Raw genomic sequence first — 20,526 nt, 5'->3', positions numbered from 1 at the left:
TACATTAAAAATGGCCAAATGATCTGGTGGAGATTTCTCCAGAGAAGATATACAAATAGTCCAATAAGCGCATAAAAAGATGTTGAACATCATTAGTCATTAGGGAAATGCAAATCAAATCCCTTCACAATGAGATACCCCTTCACACCCACAAGGATGGTCATAATTTTTTAAAAAGGAAAAAAAAACAAAAGAAAAACAAACATATTGGAGAGGATGTGAAAAAAAACTAGAACAACTTCTTGATATGACCATGAAGAGATCTTCTTTTAAGTTATAAATCCTCAAAGACAAAACAAAACAAAACAAAACCCCCACAGAAATAAGATACAGCAACAAGGGCTTAGCCAACCCAAAAAAGTAGAATCCTAAGCCACTTGGAGTGGAAAAGGAAAGAGGAACCCAGGTTGATAACACAGAACCTATGAAAGATTTAGGAACTTGGGTGTGTGGAATTTGACAGCCTCAACCTGAAAGGGCTTTGCAAAGTCAGTGTATTTTAATTCCCAGGAGCAAAGACTTGGGTGAGGGTGGGGGGGATAGAGGGAGGGGAATGCCTCCTGGTTCCTCTTTTGCATATGCCAAGCTGTTTGACTTTGGTCAAGTTGTATAATCTCTTGATATCTGTTTCTGCATCTGTGAAAAAACAGTATCAACTTCACGGAGTTGTTACGAGGATTAAATTAGCTATGAGGTTGACCGTGAGTGGAACAATTCCTGCCACAGAGTAGACGTTTGAGTGTTTTGGGCTGTAGGAGTGGCAGCAACCTCAGAGGACTGCTCATCTTCAGGGAAAGCCAGTGTTCAGTTAAATCTTGAGATGGTGGGAGTGTTCAGAGGACAGGCTAAGAATTGAGGGATTTTTATTTATTTTTAACAGAGCAGGAGTTCTATAGGGCACAGTGGAAAGGTTTAGCAATAATGGAAGAGAGGGGAGTAGAGTCAGGAATATAATTACAGAGCCACATGGGGATGACATGTCCAAGTCGGATACCCAAGAGAGCTTACGCTTGGGTAAAACATTAGAAAGGCACAAGGGTCAGACCCACACGCCACCCAGCCCAATGTTCCAACATCAGTGAAGCTGTCTCAACAGGATATGACTATCCTTTAGGATAATTCCTTTATCCTTATCAATTCTTTCTTCTATTGCCTTAGGCAGCCATTATCCTTAAACCGTATACTCAGCTATCAACCTTTCATGCTAAGCAGATAACCGTCTCTCTGAAGTAGGAACCAGGTGTAAGGGCATCACATGGAAACTCTCTAACCATTTTTCTTCCTCCACAGAAACTCACCTACTGGGCACCACCCTCACCTCCCTTCCTCAGATCCCTCTGGACAACATATGCCTCCGCAAAGCTATCAATTCCATCTGTGTCCTGGACCCAGGTTGTCCACTATTGTGCACTTGTGTCACCAATTAATTATACCTTCTCTTCAGTATCTTCCAACATCTCCTCCTTAACTAGCTCTACTCCCTGAGTCTACAAAACTATGTCTAAGTTCCCTTTCTACCAGAAAAAAACTAAATCCAACTACCCCTTGACCTTACATCTCCTCTAGTCTCCTTCCTCATTTCACCGTTTCGAAAAAATCATTTATCCTCACTTCTACTCTTCTACTCTTTCTGTTGATTTCTCAACCCCCAATCTTCTTCCACCCCAAAACAAAGCTTTCTGTGGTACTGCCTGCAGTGTGGCATTTCTCCGCCACGTTCCTACCCAGTTGCAGAAACTGCTCTTTTAAAATGAGCAGTGACTTTCTAGTTACCAGATCCAGTGGATATTTTTCTGTTCTTATCTCATGAGTCCTGTCAAGCGTTCTCTCATTTACTTATGCTTCATACGAATTGGGAGGGAGGCCTAATGAGCAAATAAGTGATGAGGTGTGCCTCATTTCACATAACAGATAACCTTCTGAAATGGTTACCCATTCTTCAGATTTATGTTTACACTGAACTTGATGTTTAATGAATCAGCAAAGTTTGCTATCTAAAGGAACCCTGGGGAGAATCCTTCTGCAAACAGAATTTCTGTGATAAGCATTATTCTTCTCAAACACACATGGCTTCGAAAATTGGTTTCTTCCTGTTTCAAGCTTCCTTAAAGGAACACACCTACTCTCAGCATCACCTTTATAATTACCTTCTGGGTTTTTATACATAGGAATCTGGGTTACTGGTGAAATCAAGGACATCCATACTCTGTAAATGAGGTAATTAAATGCAAGTGAAGAGCTCAATACAGCTCCAAGCTCACGGTAGATGTCAAATGAATGCCAGCTCTTTTTATAAATTTGTAAACACTGAGAACAGAAAGCAAAAAGAAGTGTGAACTAAAGGGTGGAACTTCCATATATCTTTTAAGCCAAATGTTTTTAAAAATATCATCTGGGATGGTATTTCACACCCACAAGGATGGTTATAAAAGAAAAAAAAAAAAAGGAGAAAAACAAGTGTTGGCAAGTATGTGGAGAAACTGGAATTTTCATAAACTGCTGGTGGCAATGTTAAATGGTGCAGCCACTGTGGAAGTTTGGCAGGTCCTTAAAAAATTAAACATAGAATTATCATATGACCCAGCAATTCCACTTCTTGGTATATTATCAAGATAACTGAAACCAAGCATTCAAACAAAAACTTGTACAATAAATGTTCAAACAGCATTATTCACAATAGCTGGGCTGGGGAAAAAGGGAAATGGGAAGTGCTGAGTTAATGGGTATGGGGTTCCTTTTGGGGGATGATGAAAATGTTCTAGAACTAGAGGTGGTGATTATAAAACATTGTGAATGTATTAAAAGCCACGGAATTGTGCGCTTTAAAATGGTGAACTGCATCTCAATTTTAAAAAATGTGATGACGGGAGACGTCGAGAGAGGAGAGAAGATGCTATGCTGCTGGCTTCGAAGATGAAAGAAGAGGCCGTGAGCCAAGGAATGTAGGCGGCTTGTAGAAGCTGGAAAAGGCAAGGAACAAATTCTCTCGCAGAGCCTTCAGAAAAAAAGCAGTCCTGCCTGCATCTTGATATGAACCCACTGAGACTGATTTTGGTTTTCTGAAATCCAGAACTATGAGATAAGAAATCTCTGTTGCTTAAGCCACTTAAAAAAATAATCAGCTGGTATGGGGGTAAGGGAGTGGGTAGGAATAGGGATGAAACAAGGTTGGCCGTAAGTTGATAAATGATGAAAATGAGTGATGAATACATGAGGGTTCATTGCATTGAATTTCTCTACTTTAGCATATTTGAAAATTTTGCATAATAAGTTTTTTAAAACTATATATACATACGTATGTTGAAACTGCCAAAAATCCTATTAGCAAAACATGACAATAACCATTAAATATTTCAAGGTTTAATCTTAAACGTGTTTATAGCACTTCATACTTTGGTAAAGTACTTTCACATATATTTCATATTAGTTTATAGGAAAGTATTTTACAATCTGTGAGGAAAAAGAAAAAAAAGCATATTTCCTATAGACTTTCAGTGAAAAGCTACTATATCTGGATGGGAAATCCGGACAAAGATTTCAGTTACTCAGTCTTGAAATCTCCAACTTCCTCTTGTCAGCATTAAAACTGCTTCTTCTGTGGAATTCAACAAAGATTTAGTGCATACTACTGCATGACAGAAAAGTATTTTTCCTATCCCTATCAATCTAACAGAAAATACTGCTCCTAAGCAAAAATAACTAACAAATAAAAGAGCATCAAGATTAAAAGCTTTGTTCTGATTAAAAAAAAAAGAAACACCAAGCTTGGTTTAATTCAAAGTACATGAAAGTTCAACCAATGTTTCACTACTTATTAACTTTTCTACTGGGTAAGCTAAAGGCATGTATATTTAACTACTAAAAAGGAGGAACCAAATAGAAAATGAAGTTAGGGTTTTAATGATTATTTCATATTAAGGAAAACAGTTGTTGCATTATTAATGTTTTTCTAATTAATTCTTGAGTTTATTTCTACCCGAAACAGGTGCATAAGTACAAATGCGTCCTTCTAGCAAAGCTTCCTTCATAAAAACTAAAGCAAGCATTAAATTTCCAAGTGAAATTAAACACTAAAGTTTAATAAATATATTTGTTTCATCTCAAAAATCTATCTGTGCCCATCGAATCATGAAATCTATCTGCTATGTAACGAACTAGCAGTGAAGCAGTGTTAAAACTAACTTCTGAGCCAAACTAAATTGAAAAACAAAAAATGTCACTATGAAGACTTTCTGGTGGCTCCTACTATTGGATAATGGAGACATTCAAAGTGAACTGCCATTATGAGATGACAAACATATATATCCAGCACACTTTCAGTTTTAAGATGGCATTTTAAGAACACATGATTATTTCTTTCTGCTTTAAATTCCAGAGGACCAAAGCAATATAAAAAGAGAAAAATCTACTGCAACACCAGAAAACATAAAAGTACTGTTAACAGGACAGAATCTGTTAAAGACACAAAGCAGAAAAGATTGGGGTGAGAGAAAAGTCAGTCAATATTAAGCATCTTGTGATTCTACTCAGGCAAAGGAAAGGTTGTCCCAGAAAAGTAAGGGATTGGATTTCTCCAGTAGAGCCTCAGAAACTGCCAAGTTCAGGGCCACAGGGGCTAGAAACAAAGGCAGCCAACAGAGAAAGGCAAATGAAAGAACTTGGGTGCCTCCCTGGAAGAATAGTCTGGCTGGCTGTTCACCTACAATTTCACACAACTCCAATGAAGCCCAGGTAACGAGTGAACTTTATCTCCACGCTCCTAATATAAGCAGTAGAATTTGAAAACTCAGGAACTCACACACATTTTTAATCATAGCTGATATAAGTTGTCAGGAGAAAAAAAAAAAACAGAAACTCACCACCATTATTCCCCAACTTTCCCAATTGATTCAAAAGATTGAAAACGTGCAAATACCTAGAAAAGCCCTGAAATCTAAGTACCTGCGGAAATAGGGCACATCCAACCAGATGTTGAAACATTTGGTAAAGTTACAATACTTCGAATAGTGTAGGAGGGGTGTTGGACTAGACAGATCGATGAACCAAAAGTTTCAGAAACAGCCCAAGAATATACAAGTCTAATGCATGATACAGTGTAATACACAAATTATGATAAAGGTGATTGATTATCCACATAAATGGTTCTGGGATAACTCACCATGTGAAAAAAAGAAAAGTCCTCCCATGTCACATCAGAATTCTACATTTACATATTAAAAATAAAGACATATAAGTAATAGAAGAAAATCCAGAAATACATTTTTACCATCCTCGGCTAGAAATGCGCTTCACAGCCAGAAACTGTAAAGGAAAGATTAACTTGGCTGAGAGATGTTATTTTTATGGAGTCAAGTCTAAGATGACAACTGGAGAAAAAAGAGATATTCCCAACTGAGTTCATTTCCTTTGCAGATATGGAGGTCTTGCAAATCAATAAAAAAATAAAATAAAATAAAATAAATAGAAAATAGAAAATGAAGAGGCATTCGTAAAAGAAATACCAATGTCCAAAAAAGTCATAGGAAGATATGAGGCCTCACTAGTTAAAGAAATAAAAACTTATTGTGCAAAAATGAACTCAAAATGGATAAGGACCTAAATGTAAGCGCTAAAACTATAAAAGTCTTAGAAAACGACATAGGTATAAATCTTCACGAGCTAAGACCAGGTAATGGTTTCTAAGATATGACACCAAAAGCATAAGCAACCAAAGAAAAAATAGAACAATTAGACTTCATAGAAATTAAAAACCTTTGAACTTCAAAGGACACCATCAAGAAAGTAAAGAGAAAAACCATTAAATGGGAGAAAATTTTATCTGATAAAGGACTTGTATCTAGATTAAACAAAAAACTACGACAAACTCAATAATAAAAAGACAATCTGAGTTTAAAATGGGCAAAGGATCAAAATAGATACTTCTCCAAGGAAGAAAACAAATGATCAACAAGCACATAAAAAAAAAAAAAATGTTCACATCTTTAACTGTCAGGGAACTGCAAACTAAAACCACAATTAGATACTACATCATACACACAAGGAGACTATAATCAAAAAGACAGATAATAACCAATGACGAAGATGTGGAGAAACTGGAACTCTCACACACTGCTGGCAGGAATGCAAAATGATGCAGCCGCTTTGGAAAACAGTCTGTCAGTTCCTCACAAGGTTAAAATAAGAGTTACATACAATTTAGCAATTATACTTCTAGGTACATGACCCCCCAAAATGAAAACATATGGCCACATGAAAACTTACACACAAATATTCATAGCATTACTCACAATAGCCAAAAAGTGAAAACAACTCTAATGTCCATCAAAGGTGAATGGATAGACAAACTGTGATATATCCGGACAACGGAATATTATATGACAATAAAAGGGAATGAAGTTCTGATACATGCTACAACATGGATGAACTGTGAAAACAGCATGCCAAGCGAAAAACATCCAGTTACAAAAGACTGCATAATGTATGATTTCACTTATATAAAACATCCAGAATAGGCAAATCTGGAGAGACAGAAAGTAGATTAAAGGTTTCCGGGTACTAGGGAAGATAAACAGTTTGGGAGTGACGAGGAAGGAGTGGGAGGTTTCTTTTTAGGGTGATGAAAAGTTTCTGAAATTGATTGTGTGATGGTTGCACAACTTTGAATACACTATATGCCTCTAACATACTCATTCTAAATGAGCAAACTGTATGGCGTATGAATTACATTTCAAAAAAGCTGTTTTTAAAATAAAGGAAGTGAAAATTTAAACAATGATTGCATTACGTGTTTACTGGGTCTCTGGGGCGGGGGGCCCTCGTCTGTCTTATAACCCCTCACCTTCCCAAGAGTAGGCACTAGGCCTAGTAAAAAGACCAACACAAAGTGGATGCTTAGTAATAGGTAGACACCCAGCAAAATTGCTGTAAAATGAGTTTCTGTAGGAGAAACAAATTTTTTTGTTTCCAGTTTGACTTTCATGTTTAAGTCAGAGATGCTCTCCTATATTAAATTTCTCTCCAGCCCAGATATGCTATAAGGATTTATGAAGAAATTTAAGCCTTCATTTGCTTCTAAAGTACCTTCCTACTCACTGCTTCTACCCAGACCACAGGAAACCATACTTAAAGATACTACGGATCATTCCTAGGCATTCTGGAGACTTCCATTCTCCTTCTGTTCTGGCCAGTGTCTACGCATGAGTGCTACTACGTTTCTCCAGCAGGTGTTGCTATCTAACCTTTGATGTTAAACACCGAACGAACTACACAAACTGCCAGGAGGTGGAGCACAATTCCCCTTACGCATAGTGTGGGCTGTGCATAAAGAGCGACTTGCTTCAGAAGAGTACGGTATGGAGAGAGAGAGAAAAAAAAGAGTAACTGTAGAACAGAGACACCTCAAGTCAAGTGATCATCAACTGTGATAAACACCGCTGATAATATGTACTCTTGATACGATGCAGATGGTACTTTACCTCTGTGCTTTTCCTCCCCAAAACGCATTAACACAGTCTAATCATGAGGAAAACATCAGACAAATCTCGACTGAGGGACACTCTATAAAATGCTTGACCAGTACTCCTCAGAACTGCCGAGGTCATCAAAAACAAGGAAACTGTCACAACCAAGAAGAGCCTAAGGAGACCCGATGACTAAACGCAATGCTGTATGCTGGATAGGATCCTGGAATAGAAAAAGGGCATTAGGCAAAAACTGAGGAAATCTGAATAAAGGACTTTTAGGCAATGATAATGCACCATCACTGGTTTATTTAATATGACAAATGTGCCACAATAATGTAAGATGTTAATAAGCAAAACCGAGTGTGGGTATGTGAGAACTCACTGTACTATCTCTGCAATAATTCTGGAACTTGAAAACTGTTCTAAAATAAAAAGTCTATTTAAAAAAAAATAATTCACTAGCTGCCAATTTTGCCAAATGAAGATTTTTTTTTTAAATTCTATTTTAAGTGATAGTTCCACCAGTGGTTTAAAAACTATAGTTTCTTCTTCGAGCACATTTTTAACTGGTTAGAAGAAAGAAAAGCAAAACTTCAGGCTTGGAGAGCAGAGGGGATATGCGATTGGGGGCTGGGGGATTCCCTGAGAAAGAATGAAGTCCCAGCCAAGACCCATCGCTTCCATCACAGTACTGGAACCACAGCTGCTTCCATCTCGAAAATCAAGAAAACTGCCAGAGGGTCACAGCATATTCAGCCTCTTTCGACCATGGGGCCGGGGCGAGGGGGCAGAGTGGGGGAAAGCACTGGAAAATGCAGTGGGGACAGGAAAATCAACAGTGCTAAGACGTTATTCAGCCAAGGTGGCTACTGAAAGATAAAGCCCTGATGAAGGGTTTTACGACCCAAATTGCCCTAAAACCACCAAAGCCCCAAGAAATCTCTGGAGTGTAAATAATTATAATTTCTACTAAAAAAAAAAAAAAAGTAGTCAGAAAAATACTCAATGTGTGTGCTGATTTTAAGTCTTTTCAATTTTATTTGCTCTGATTCTGTTTTAAAAATGAGATGTAAGTAATAGATAAATATGCTGTTTAAATAAATAGAGCTAAGGTGGCTTTTCGGTTTGTCTTTTAAATGAAAAACTGTGGCTCAGTGGATCGTGTGCTAGATTTCTGCTCCCTGAATTACCCAGGTGTAAAGAAAGCCCCGGATGGCTGTAGCCTGAGGCATCATTCTTCACTTGGTGGCAGCTATCCAAACCTTAATAGTTTGGATATTCACTCTAGGATGAGTGAAACTGAAAGTCTTTAAAGAGACAGCAAATGAAATTTAGGATTCTCCATACTTCAAAAATTTATCATAATAGAAGTGAAAACCTACCCCACCCTACGCAAAAAACTGGCACTCTGCATAGCAAGCAAATCAGAACCCAAAACACAAAAGGTGAAATATATTATACAGTATCCATAAACATGTTTTACATACATTTGATGGGTGAATCTGGTCTCAAATGTAAGGCAGAGTTTGCCTGTAATTTAAGGGATGAGAGCTGAGTGAACATCCATCCACAAGAAAGATAATGCAGGAAAAGTGAATAGCAAGCTATAATGACTTAGTACCTACGGGAATGAGATGAGTGGGCTGTGATTCTTCCAGTTTGTTCCTCAACCAGTCGAAATCCTGGTATCTTCGACGAACAGAATATTCTGGCAGGTCAAACTCCACCCGAGTACTCTAAAAAATAATAAGAGTGGAACAAAATAAGCATAAGGGAATAGGAGCACATCTTGGCAGAGGACAAGGAAAAATGCTCTCTTTGAATAACCAAACTGCACAAGAACACGCGTTCTTTCCACCAAACGCACCAGCCAAATGGCAGGCTTTACCAGCACAGAATGACCACTCTGGGCCGCGGGTCCCAGTTAAAAATTCGAGGATCTAAATCGAGAATAAAAATGTCGAGGTTTTTCATTTCTACCCTCAGGAAATGAATCTCAACTATCCCACAGAACTGTGTTCAGAAACATTTGATTCATTTCCTCCAAGCTTAACTGAGAATTTCTTTTAGCAGAATCATTCCACAGAGGATATTGCTACTAAATCCAAATCTGTGAATCTGTTAAAAGAATTTATATCTCCACCTTCTGCTAAATATGCTAACAAGTTTTGCCAGAGGCAGAGGGGTAACAAAAAGTAGAGATAACATCACATTTAGGATCCAGATTAGATGAAATAGAAGAGGTTTTGCCTCATCTACCATATTCTGGCCAGAACTATAAACTTTAAATTACACTGCATTTTAGATGAGAAAAAAAAATTTAGAAGGAAATAAAACCAAAATGCCATTATAATGATGAAAAATATTTATCTGATCCCCTTTCTTGGATTTAAGTTTTCTGAAATGTGATTGTAACACTTTGATAATGAAAACTAATGTTAAATAAAATTAAATTATAGCGAAACAAGATTTTTACACATTAATTGGCTCAAACTAAAACTGTGTCTCAGATAAACTACTTTTCCCTTTGGGGGTACTGACTATATGATAGTCACAGTTCTCAGAAATTAAAGTATACAATAAAAATGGTTTGAGCTACATTCATAAATTGATTCTTTCACGCCAAAAGTCTGTTTTAAACTACAACACCGAGAATATCTTTAAAACACATTAACAAGAGTCATCCATCAGAGAAAAAGCCGTGAACAGTTTTGGCATTGAAAATTATTATTTCATCCTCCCTGAAAGCGATGTTCACACCGTCTGGGCAAAACCGTGAAGTTAAAGGCCTGGGTCTTGGACTAACCCCCAACTAACTCTTTCTGCATCTTTTCCCTTTTCTGGAGTCCCATGCACCAGCTTATGCCCAGGAAACACAACTTTCCCTTGCGATGGCGGTAAGGGTGCGAAGATGCGGGGAGATTCCTTCAACTTAGGTAGGGAGGATTTATTAGAAGACTCCCCAGAGGAATTAGCATTGTGGACGTGGAGAGAGAGAGAAAAAAATACTTAAATCCAAAGAACAAATCACTGCTGACGAATTTTCAGGCATAAGGGTCAAGAAAACACACACACACACACACACACACACACACACCTCCCGAGGCAGAATGGGAAGAACTCTGCACATGTGCAGCTCAGCACCCCCACCAGATTCCTGGAACACCAACCACTACGCCTGCCAGAGCCTTGGTTTCTGCAACGGTAAGAAGAGAGTTGGAAGCAACGTCCTTGGGGAACCCACAGGGCACCCCAACAGGCTCCATGAGGACTCGTTGATAACAATGGGCCCATGAAAGGCAGATTTCAAAAGGTGACAAATGAATTCAACCCATTTTCATTTACATGATATCAACCGATCGCTTCTCTTTATTATGCTTTTGCAGATCCACTTTATAAATTATAGCTTATGTAAGTAACGTTTCTACTCTAATTTTGAAATCAATATTTGGTAACTATAAAAAGCAGTAGGATAAAACACAAGTTTGTTTCTGCCGTAACTAATTTTACTTTTGGGGAACCGTTTTTTTCCTTCTCTGTTCATTCAGGTTAGACATACTTACTCATTTTAAAACTTCAGGAAAAATAAAGAAAAGAAAAATAAAAGACCCATACTCCTCTAAATAGAGAAAAATGCAATTAATATTATGGTTTATGTCTTTTCATGTTTTTTTTTTCCCTACGTATTTTTCCAGAAATACACCAATTTTTATTCTTACCCCAAATTCTCATCAACATTGGCGATCTTTGATAGACTTATAACTGAAAAATAATATATTATCTTTGTTTTACTTTTGTTTCTTTAATGAGTATTGGGATTAAATATCCTTTCAAATATTTGTTGGTCGTAGTTTTTCTTCTTTTGTGAGGGGTCTTTATTAAATTTTGAGTCAAGTCTTTTTCATTCTTGAAGACTCTTTATAGCCATTGGTCTATCATAATTTTCAAATGGTTCTTCTGACATAGAGCTTTTAAATTCATCCATTATTTTCCCTTCTGGTTGCCACTTTTGTTGTCATCCGTAAGAAGCCTGTCTCCATTGCAAGCTTTTAAAAATATTCACCTGTATTTTCTCCTTTATTTATGGCTCTTACATTTATGCCTTTAATTACTGCTATTCTACTTCTAGGAATTAATCATTAGAAGAAAATTTTTAAACTGTGGCAAAGGTATCTGTTGATGATGTTCACTGCAATATTATTTAAAATAGCAGAAGAATAAAAGCAACCTAAATGTCCAGCAATAAAAAATGGTTAAGGAAATTATGGCATATTTATTCTACGGTTATCAGTAATCACGTCTTTGATACATTTTCAATGACAAAAATGCTCCAACATAGTTTTAAGAGAAAATAGCAAGATACAAAATTAATTGTACATACATTATGATTTCATTGGTGTTAAAAATTTGGATATAAAAGGTTAGAAGGAAACTCTAGAACTGATAATGAAAACTGTCCTCTTTTTTACTCATTCTTATTTCCAAATTTCCTACTATATTTACACAATACTTTTATAGTCACACACACACACACACACACACACACACACACACTCATTTTTTAACAGCTCCTTTAAGGACAAAGGAGATTTAACAAAGCAGTAAAACTCATTTGATGCGTTGGAAAGCAATATGATAAAAAATAATCTTCATGAAACAGGAGGATGTTCATACTCCCTGACCCAATATTTATTTTACTTATTTTTACCACAACTTGTTCTAGAAAAGATATAGTGATATGTGAAACATGATCAAATGATATAAATTAGAAGTAGGTGAGAAGATAAAAGAAAAACAAGGACAAAGAGAAAACTAGAACCAGGAACGAGGCTAGCAAAACACACTCACCTCGGAATTATGCTCACTTGCTAAAACTGGGCCACAGACATTACTGGGAAGTTCTGGAGAGAAACCCAGTCAGTTATAAGACTCACAGTACTCATAAAATATGCAGGCCAATATAACTCCAACTGTGAATTTGTAGTAACTTTTTCCTCTGTGAAATTCAGGTTCTAACTTAGAAAGAAAAATAAGGTAATAAATGTTTATCTGTTTCCTAATATATGTGGTGAACAAAACAATAAAGAAGAAAGAAAAGTACACACGGTTCGCAGTCAGAGACAACCACTACACCATGTCATTCTGTGTCCTTCTGTAATGTGTTTCCCAGTCTAGAATGACCCACAAATATCACAAGGTCATGGGTACACACCTAAAGTCAGATGAACAAAGAGGTAAGCATTCGCAAGAGTGGTAATGAAGAATATTCATTTTCGCCATCCCTCCATATCTTCTTGCTGATCTCTAGGCATCCCCGCCAATTTTTTATTTAAGTTCAACACTTTGGAAGACCTAGCACAGAGCTAGAGTACAATCGATCACCCAGGAGAGTCCCCAGTCCTCTGGGCCTCATCCCACCACAAAAGAACTCTTATTCTCCAGGAGCTAAACTGTCCAACGACTATGGCCTGGAGCCATTCCAGAGGATTTCTATTCAATCCAAAATTTACAACTGGCTCACTCAAGAGAGATTCGGTATTTGTCAGAAATGCCACCTGTCTGGCCTCGGCTGGATCCTAAGAAATCTGAGTGATCTCCTCTGCCCCAAAAGGGACTTCTTTCCTCACCAAGTATTAGCCAGCTAATCGCATTCTGCTTCGAAAGCCCACAGGCCTAAGAGAGCACCTGAGAACGAGGCCTGGGGAGGCTTTTGGCCCCTTCTCCTGGAGTCCCCCTGGGCTTCCTCACTTCTGACACAAGCTGCCACTTACCTCCTCCTTCTCAGATCTTCCACCAGGTGCTCTGGAACACCCATTTCATAATTAATAATCAAGTCCTGTAGTTCTTCGACCCATTCGGATTCTGAAAGCTGGCTCTCCCCTGAGGATAAGGCCTCCCTACAGTCCAATCAAGTGGAAAGCTGCCCATTTTCTCACATTTCCCAAACCTCACCTCACCCTCTAAGACCAAGGGCTGCTGTTGACATCCTCCTCATTCCACGCTGCCCCTTACCACCGCCCCTCCACGGCACGGCCCTGAGAAAACCCTTTTGAGGCCCATGCCATCGAGATATATCCATCTCTATTCCTCCTCACCCCTGTCATCTATCCTGATTCCCTGAGAGCACCTGGCTCTCAGGCTTCCTTTCCAAAGACCTCCCATAATCTGGGTGCCCTCAAGAGCCAGGTGGTTTGCACATACAACACCCACCACCAAGCCAACAACGTCCCCTTCCCGTGGCCTCTCTACAAACTGTTATCACGCAGAAATTTAAATATCGTCCTCCCTAACCAGCACCTCCTATATTTCAGATTCTTCCATTTTCCTCTATCCCTGGTTTTTTAGCCTTTGGGACCTACAGTTCCTTAGCACTCTGTCCATTCCTGTCTTCACTTCCTTCCTTAATCAGCATCGATTCCATGACCCATCATTCCTATCTCTGACTTGCCAATATCCTAAATGCCCCTTCCCCACTGTCCTCTCACACAACTCTGGCAAAAACACAGTTATCCACTTCTTGCTCTAACAGACCTGGGCGTGTGAGCACACTCCTGAAGGAAAAACAAAATCAAGCAAAACACATTGACTGATGCTATGAATTCTACGACTCGACCGTCCATACTGCCAAACAATCTTTCTACACTTCCTTAATCAACTCTCTCCCTCACTTTACTCATCAATACATGCAAAACCTATACAAGTTTTGAAAACTTCTAGGTCCCACTTCAACAGTTCCCTCTCACTCTTAGTAGAAGACCAATCTATCTATCTAGCCACAGAGAAAACTGCAGCTATCAGCAAAGAACTCTCAACTTTCTGCCACAAAAAAACTTTCCTTCTTTCTCCAGGAATAATGAAAAAAGTTCACCCCCCTCATCAGAGGCCACTCTGTCCCTCCACTCTGCTCAGGATACTATCTCTTTCCACCTTCTCGGTGGCTTCCGATCTTCAATCTAACGTCTCCTTCCTTCTCAACATGTCCACTTGGCACTTAAGTCTCTTCCATCCTTAAAAAACAAACAAAAGTCCCTTCCCCTCAGACCATGCCGTGCTCCAGCTACTGTTCTTCCTCTATACTCACTTTCATTGCCAAAGTACCAAAACTCATGATGTCTCTCCTTTCTTCTCAGTCACCCTAACCTGCTGCAAACTGGGTTCTGCCCCACCACACCAATGAAACTGCTCTCACCGTAGCCATCGATAACCTTCTTGCCATTAAATCTAATGTTCGCTTTATAATCCTTATATATAACTTGACCTCTGAGCAGCTTTTAGCCAGGTGATCACCAGGGCATTTGAAAAAAGGAACGAGTTGGGGCACAAGTCTTGGTAATGACTAACTAGTGATGGAGAAAAGACAAGAGGAGGATGGCTTATAAAGAGAGCTGAAGGCTCCTCTCTAGTTTGCCAGGCCCCAGTCTATTTCCACATCATCATCACTGGTTTCAAAAGCCAGGCCATGGTAGCAAAACCACAGTGCCAGGGGAGGCGGGGGGCAACCCTCGAAAATTATGTCATGACCTGGATTCAAGTTCTAGCTTCACCACATATTAGTTGCGTATCTTTGAGCCATTTTTTAAATATCTCTGTGTCTCAGTTTCCTCATCTACAAAACAAAAATACCACCAGTACCTATTTCATTGAGTGTGAGGATTAACTGATGATATATTTAAAACACTTAGCACAAAATAAATGATAGCTCATCCATAGAGCAGAACATTATTGCAGTCTTAGAAATGATAGCATAAAAGCATGCTTACTGGCGTTTACTGGCATAGAAAGATGGTTGCAACATATTAAGTGAATTGACAGCATGCAAAACACTCACTTATGTAAGTGAATAGAAATAAATAGTTCATAAAGTTGTAAGTGATTATTTCTGGCTGGTGAGCTTACAGATCTCCTTTTGTTTCAATGTTTTAGCTTACTTGAGTTTTCTAATTCCTCTTCAATGAGCACGTATTACTTACATGAAATAAAGTTTAAAGGGTTTCTATTGCAAAACAGTACACAGCACATGGTTCCGTGCTCAATAATTAGTTAATATGATGATACTTTCTAGGAGCCTGGAGAGAAAATTGTCAACATCTGCCTGCCCTGAAAAGGCCTCTCTTCACTGCTGGAGAGATAAGATAGATACCCACGACTTAGATTTGGGTGAAGAATGCTTTGCCTATATTGGCTCTCAGTTGCAGGCTCATTTTAGCTCAGGCAAAAGCAGCTCTATACCTTGTCCAGCTTTGGTCATGAGGAATCTGAGTTAGGACATCTGAGTCAAAGCTCAAAGTATTTGTTTCTATTCACTTACATAAGTGAGTGTTTTGCAGGTATTTGTATGACCTTGTCTTCACACCATTCACTTTGCTTGAGAATCTCAGCAGGAGTGGGGATCCCGGGACAAGATCAGGTGTTTGGGACCCTGAGTTCCTGGTTGTTCTCTCTCTCTCATCCCCACATATCCCTACATATCCTTTAACACAACATTCAGAAAGAAGGCTCCAAATGCATCACCAAGATATTAGAGCCAGTGACACTATTTGAAACAGAAAAAGAAAAGGTCTCTGGTTTGAGATAGGAAGTGAAATTGACAGTAATAAGTGAAACGTAATTCTGCGACAAGTTCACCTTGAGGTGTTGGCATCACAACCAGTGAAAATGTGGGATCGGAACTTGGAAAAGGTTATCCTAAGACATTATCTGAGTTATAGGAAACTGAACAGCCCTAGAAACAGGGACAGAAATAAGAACACAAAGAGAAAGAGGAAGGAAAGAAGGAAAGAGAAGAGGCACAAGAAAGAGTGGGAGGCTGCAGCCTGTGTCTCGGTCTGTGAATCAGTGAACAGAGGTCTGCAGTATTAGCATTTTGGGAGCTAAACTGAGGGCGGAAGAATCAAGCAGGGGTGGGAAAACATCAAGGGAGGCGAGCATCGCTGTGCCAGCAAGGCATCACCTTGTCATTCAGCTGTTTAGAGCACAAATTCAAGAAGAACAGGTATTGCATTTCACTGACGACAGGGTAAAAAATAAGTTGACCCTAGGGGAAAAAATAAGTCACTGGAAACAATTCATGGGAATACACGTATATATCAACCTAAGACCTCTGAGAATATAATATACATCTAAGCACCTAGCCCAGTGCCTGGGAGATAGTAGGCACCCAGTGGCAATGGCAATAGGGAAAGACTGTGTGAGCGCATGTGCGTATGTCCACATACAAAGACCAATTTTCAAATGTGAACCGGGTATGGCAAGGACAAGGCAAGAACATCAAAGTAGCACACAGCAAAAAGTCAGTAAATAGTAATTTCCCTCCTTCCCTTCCACCTTCTCCTCATACCATCACTCTAATTAAATAATCATGGTCTTATCACAGAGATTTAGGTTGATACACCGATTCATAAATTTCAAGTGTAATGAGATAATAATATGTTAAATATTATGATAAAATCATGATAAAAAAGAAGTGAAAGTAAAGTTGACCCATGAACATCATGGGGATTAGGTGTGCTGACTGCCCTACGCAGTCGAAAATCCATGTATAACTTTGGACTCTCCAAATACTTAACTACTGATAGCCTAGTGTTGACCAGAAACTTACCAGTAACAGAGACAGCCAATTAACACATATTTTGTATGCCGTATGTATTATTACAATAAAGTAAGCTAGAGGAAAGAAAATGTTATTACAAAAATCATAAGGAAGAGAAAATACATATACAATCTTTACTGAACAAAATCTAAGTATAAGCGGTCGCATACAGCTCAATGCCATGTTCAAGAGTCAATTGTATGAGGATTAAATGTTATCTTTGAAAGACTGTAGTCTCAATTCCCCCTTCATTTTAAGATTTTTTAAAAAGCATATAATCCTTTTAATCTGAATACATCTGGTCTCTCAGAAAGCCACATCCACAATTGTAAATAAAGGGGAATAGAGTTGTAAAAAAGGAGAAAAAAAGGCAGAAATCACGGAGGTAAGATGCCAGTTCTCCAAGACCACTCAACATGGGCAGAGGATAATAAAGGGACCTACTTTGGTAGTGATCCTATATGTGATGTAGGTCTCCATTGTACAGACATGTTTCTTGGGATCGTCAACCGTGACAAAGAGATCTCTGGTCTCACCATCAATGTCATCATCAAGCTGAAGTCTGTTGAGAAGGGAAGATGAAGACGCTGGGCTTGAAGTGCCTGCTGGAGTACCACCGTTGGGCAAAATGAGATCCTGAAATAGGAAGAGAATCGCCTTTCAGATTAAATGAAAACACACACCTGGAGGTATTAGCAAAAGTAGCTGGTTTAGACAAGCCAAGAAACACCTCTAAATAAAATAATAACTTTCAAAGAATCTGAGCCTCTCTTTAGTTAATGTTTCTTAAGTGAACAGGTCTTTCATGACCAAGAGAAACAAACCATGGCAGAGCGCTACACCAAATTCATGCTGATTCATCTTCCAGCAAGCACTAGAGGAACCAACGGAAGCAAAGGGTTTAGGGACAGAGAACGTAACAGCCCCCACCATCATCAGACCACAACAGAGAACTCAGTGAGCACACCACGTACTCTCGTTTTCCCGCTTTCTGAAGGCTACCACCTGGGTCCAGCTAAACATTAAGGGACCTGAATCCTCTAAAATACTTAACGCATTTAAAAACACAATCAACCAATACAAAGAGACAGCTAAACATTATATGCCTCCTGAAAGAAGTAACCACCACCACCACCTATAAAGTATGTTTGCCCAAAAAATTGTATCTGAATCCTGAACAAATCTCTAGACACACCAATTTATAGGAAATATAGAGGAATGAGGAAGATGTTAAATAATACTATAAGGATTCAACCAGAAAAATCCACACTATATGAAACTAAACAGAACTAAAGATCCAGTTTCTTCAATAAATAAATTGCAAAAAATAAAAATAAAAGAGAGAGAGAGAGAGAAGCAGCACCTAGAGATGTAAAGAAACTTAAGAGGTCTATAAACAACTGCAGGGGAACATGATTAAAACAAAATGGTAAAAGATTCTGAGGTAGAGAAATTGGAATATTGACCCGTTATTTAATGATATTAAAGAATTATTAGGTGTGATCATAGAAGTATTGGGATTTTACAAAGTCTTCCCTTTTTAGAACTATATACTAAAATATTCATGGATAAAATGACAGGATATCTGGTGTTCTCTTCAAGATAATTAAGGATGGGTCGGTGGGGGTAAAGATGATACAAGATGCCCCGAAGGTGGTAATTGTCGAAGTTGGTATTTTCAGGTTCTTGTACAATTCTCTCTTCTTTTGTATATTTTAAATTTTTTTCCACAGTAAAAGAGTTTTAAGTGGGGAGGGACAAATGTCAGGGAAAAAAGGAGAGGAAAGATTTTTTAAATTATGGATCTTTTTTTATAGGCTTTAGTAGGAAGCCACTTTTTTTTGATATGTCCCTACTATATCAAAAAAAAAAAAAAAGATGCAAGCTTACAGTTAACCTTTTGTGGTTCCAAGGTTTGAAAACAGAATAAAGGTCTGTCTAGCAGTAGATGCGAAAGCCTCTGAATGTCACCTTGGAATCATTAGGAGGCAAACACTAAGGAATATGGCAAGAAAGTGACATGACTCCATGAAAAGGATCTTGGTCGGGAATGTAGAAAATATTCCTGACTTGTGGGTCATCAGATCCCAGGATGGGGGTGGGAGGTGCTTTCCCCTGAATTCTCTGTTCTTGTATGTAGACTGAATATGACTGAGCCCCCAGCTTAGAGAACACACAGGAAATGAGAGGTCAACCTAGTAGTCATATCCATGAGCTCCAGCTGATTGTGAGACATCTGTGAAGAGGGATGGGAACAGACAGAGGGAATCATGGCCTGGAGTCAAGGACAATGTCACCCAACTCAATGGGAAATGGAAAATAAACAGAAAAGGCACCTTCCTTTGTCACCCATCTCTACTGAACACAGATAGTTTAAACCCATGCTTAATTACACGGCATGAAAAATATTTTTGTAATTACTAAAAGGGTATCATTTTCACAGAATGCACTCATGGGAACACAGCCCACCCTCATTTCTCCCTGGCCCAAGGGCTTGTCAGCTGGGAAGGCAAACCCCTCAGGAGCTGTTCTTGGTGTGGATGTGGCTGCAGAACCCAGCTGCAGTGGCAACTGGCTGATCTAATTGCCTTCTCAGCATACTGACCCCACAGAGCATGCAGCGTCCATTCCTAGTGTCCAGGGACCTAAGACATCGTCTCTGTAGCTCTGAGATAACCATCGTGTCTTCATCATTTCAGTAAATATGTAAACAATGACCTTGGGTAAGGCACCATGCTTGGCATTACAGGGGCCATTTTTTCAACACTAGCACACTGGGCCCCACAATGGCTCTATCAATGGCTAAACATTGCACAAAAGAAAGAAAGAATTCAAAATCTTTAGTCGGATAAGCCAACAGCAGCTCACACAGCAATTTCCCACAACCTGGCCTGGACTGGTCCTAGCAGCCTCATTTCTCACTGCGTTAGCTCCCGAAACCCACCATGCTGTTTCGTACCCCTAACCTTTTCTTGCCAAGGCCTCTCCTCTCTATTATGCAGAGGTCTCCAAGTATCTCACCAGAAGCTGCTCAAATGCCCCTTCCTCCTGGTAGCCTTCTTTGTTCTACTCTCTGGCAGAATTAGTCACTCCCTTCTCAATAGTTTGAAAATATTTCCACTGAAGCAATTTTCACAGTTTTAATCACTGATTTACTTATATAACATCCACAAACACTGAGTCCCCAATAACTATAACTGTGCTTTGTTCTACTCTGTGTGTGTGTGTGTGGCGGGGGGGGATACGTGTAATTAATTATGTCTGCAGGTCTCCCAGTGACTCCAAGCCAACTCCCCTAACCTTTGCTCTGGGGACCTCAGCCAATAACCTTCCAGGAACAGCCCACAGAAAGATCTGAAATGTCCTGGCCAGACAGTGGGAAATTAGCTATTTTTCAAATCCGTGAGTCGGGGTGGGGGAAGGGAAGAGTCAATCAACCGGATCTTGTCGCACACTGCACATTCTTTCCTCCTA

At 39.1% G+C, this 20,526-nt stretch overlaps 1 protein-coding gene across 1 annotated transcript in view; it reads right to left on the bottom strand.

Moving 5' to 3' along the window:
- Positions 1-20,526, bottom strand: part of SNX30 (sorting nexin family member 30) — a 90,238-nt gene that overhangs the window by 34,494 nt on the left and 35,218 nt on the right. Inside the window, exons 2-3 of the mRNA XM_039866904.1 lie at positions 17,497-17,688; positions 9,089-9,199 (exon numbers count right to left, since the gene is read on the bottom strand). Of these exons, the coding sequence (XP_039722838.1) occupies positions 9,089-9,199; positions 17,497-17,688 (303 nt within the window). The remainder of the gene's footprint in view (positions 1-9,088; positions 9,200-17,496; positions 17,689-20,526) is intronic.

The sequence above is a fragment of the Pteropus medius genome, unplaced genomic scaffold, assembly GCF_902729225.1.
Source record: "Pteropus medius unplaced genomic scaffold, Ma_sr-lr_union100, whole genome shotgun sequence".
NCBI lineage: Eukaryota > Metazoa > Chordata > Mammalia > Chiroptera > Pteropodidae > Pteropus > Pteropus medius.
The sequence above is the reverse complement of the archived record's forward strand: the minus strand, read 5'-3'. Positions and strand labels throughout refer to the sequence as shown.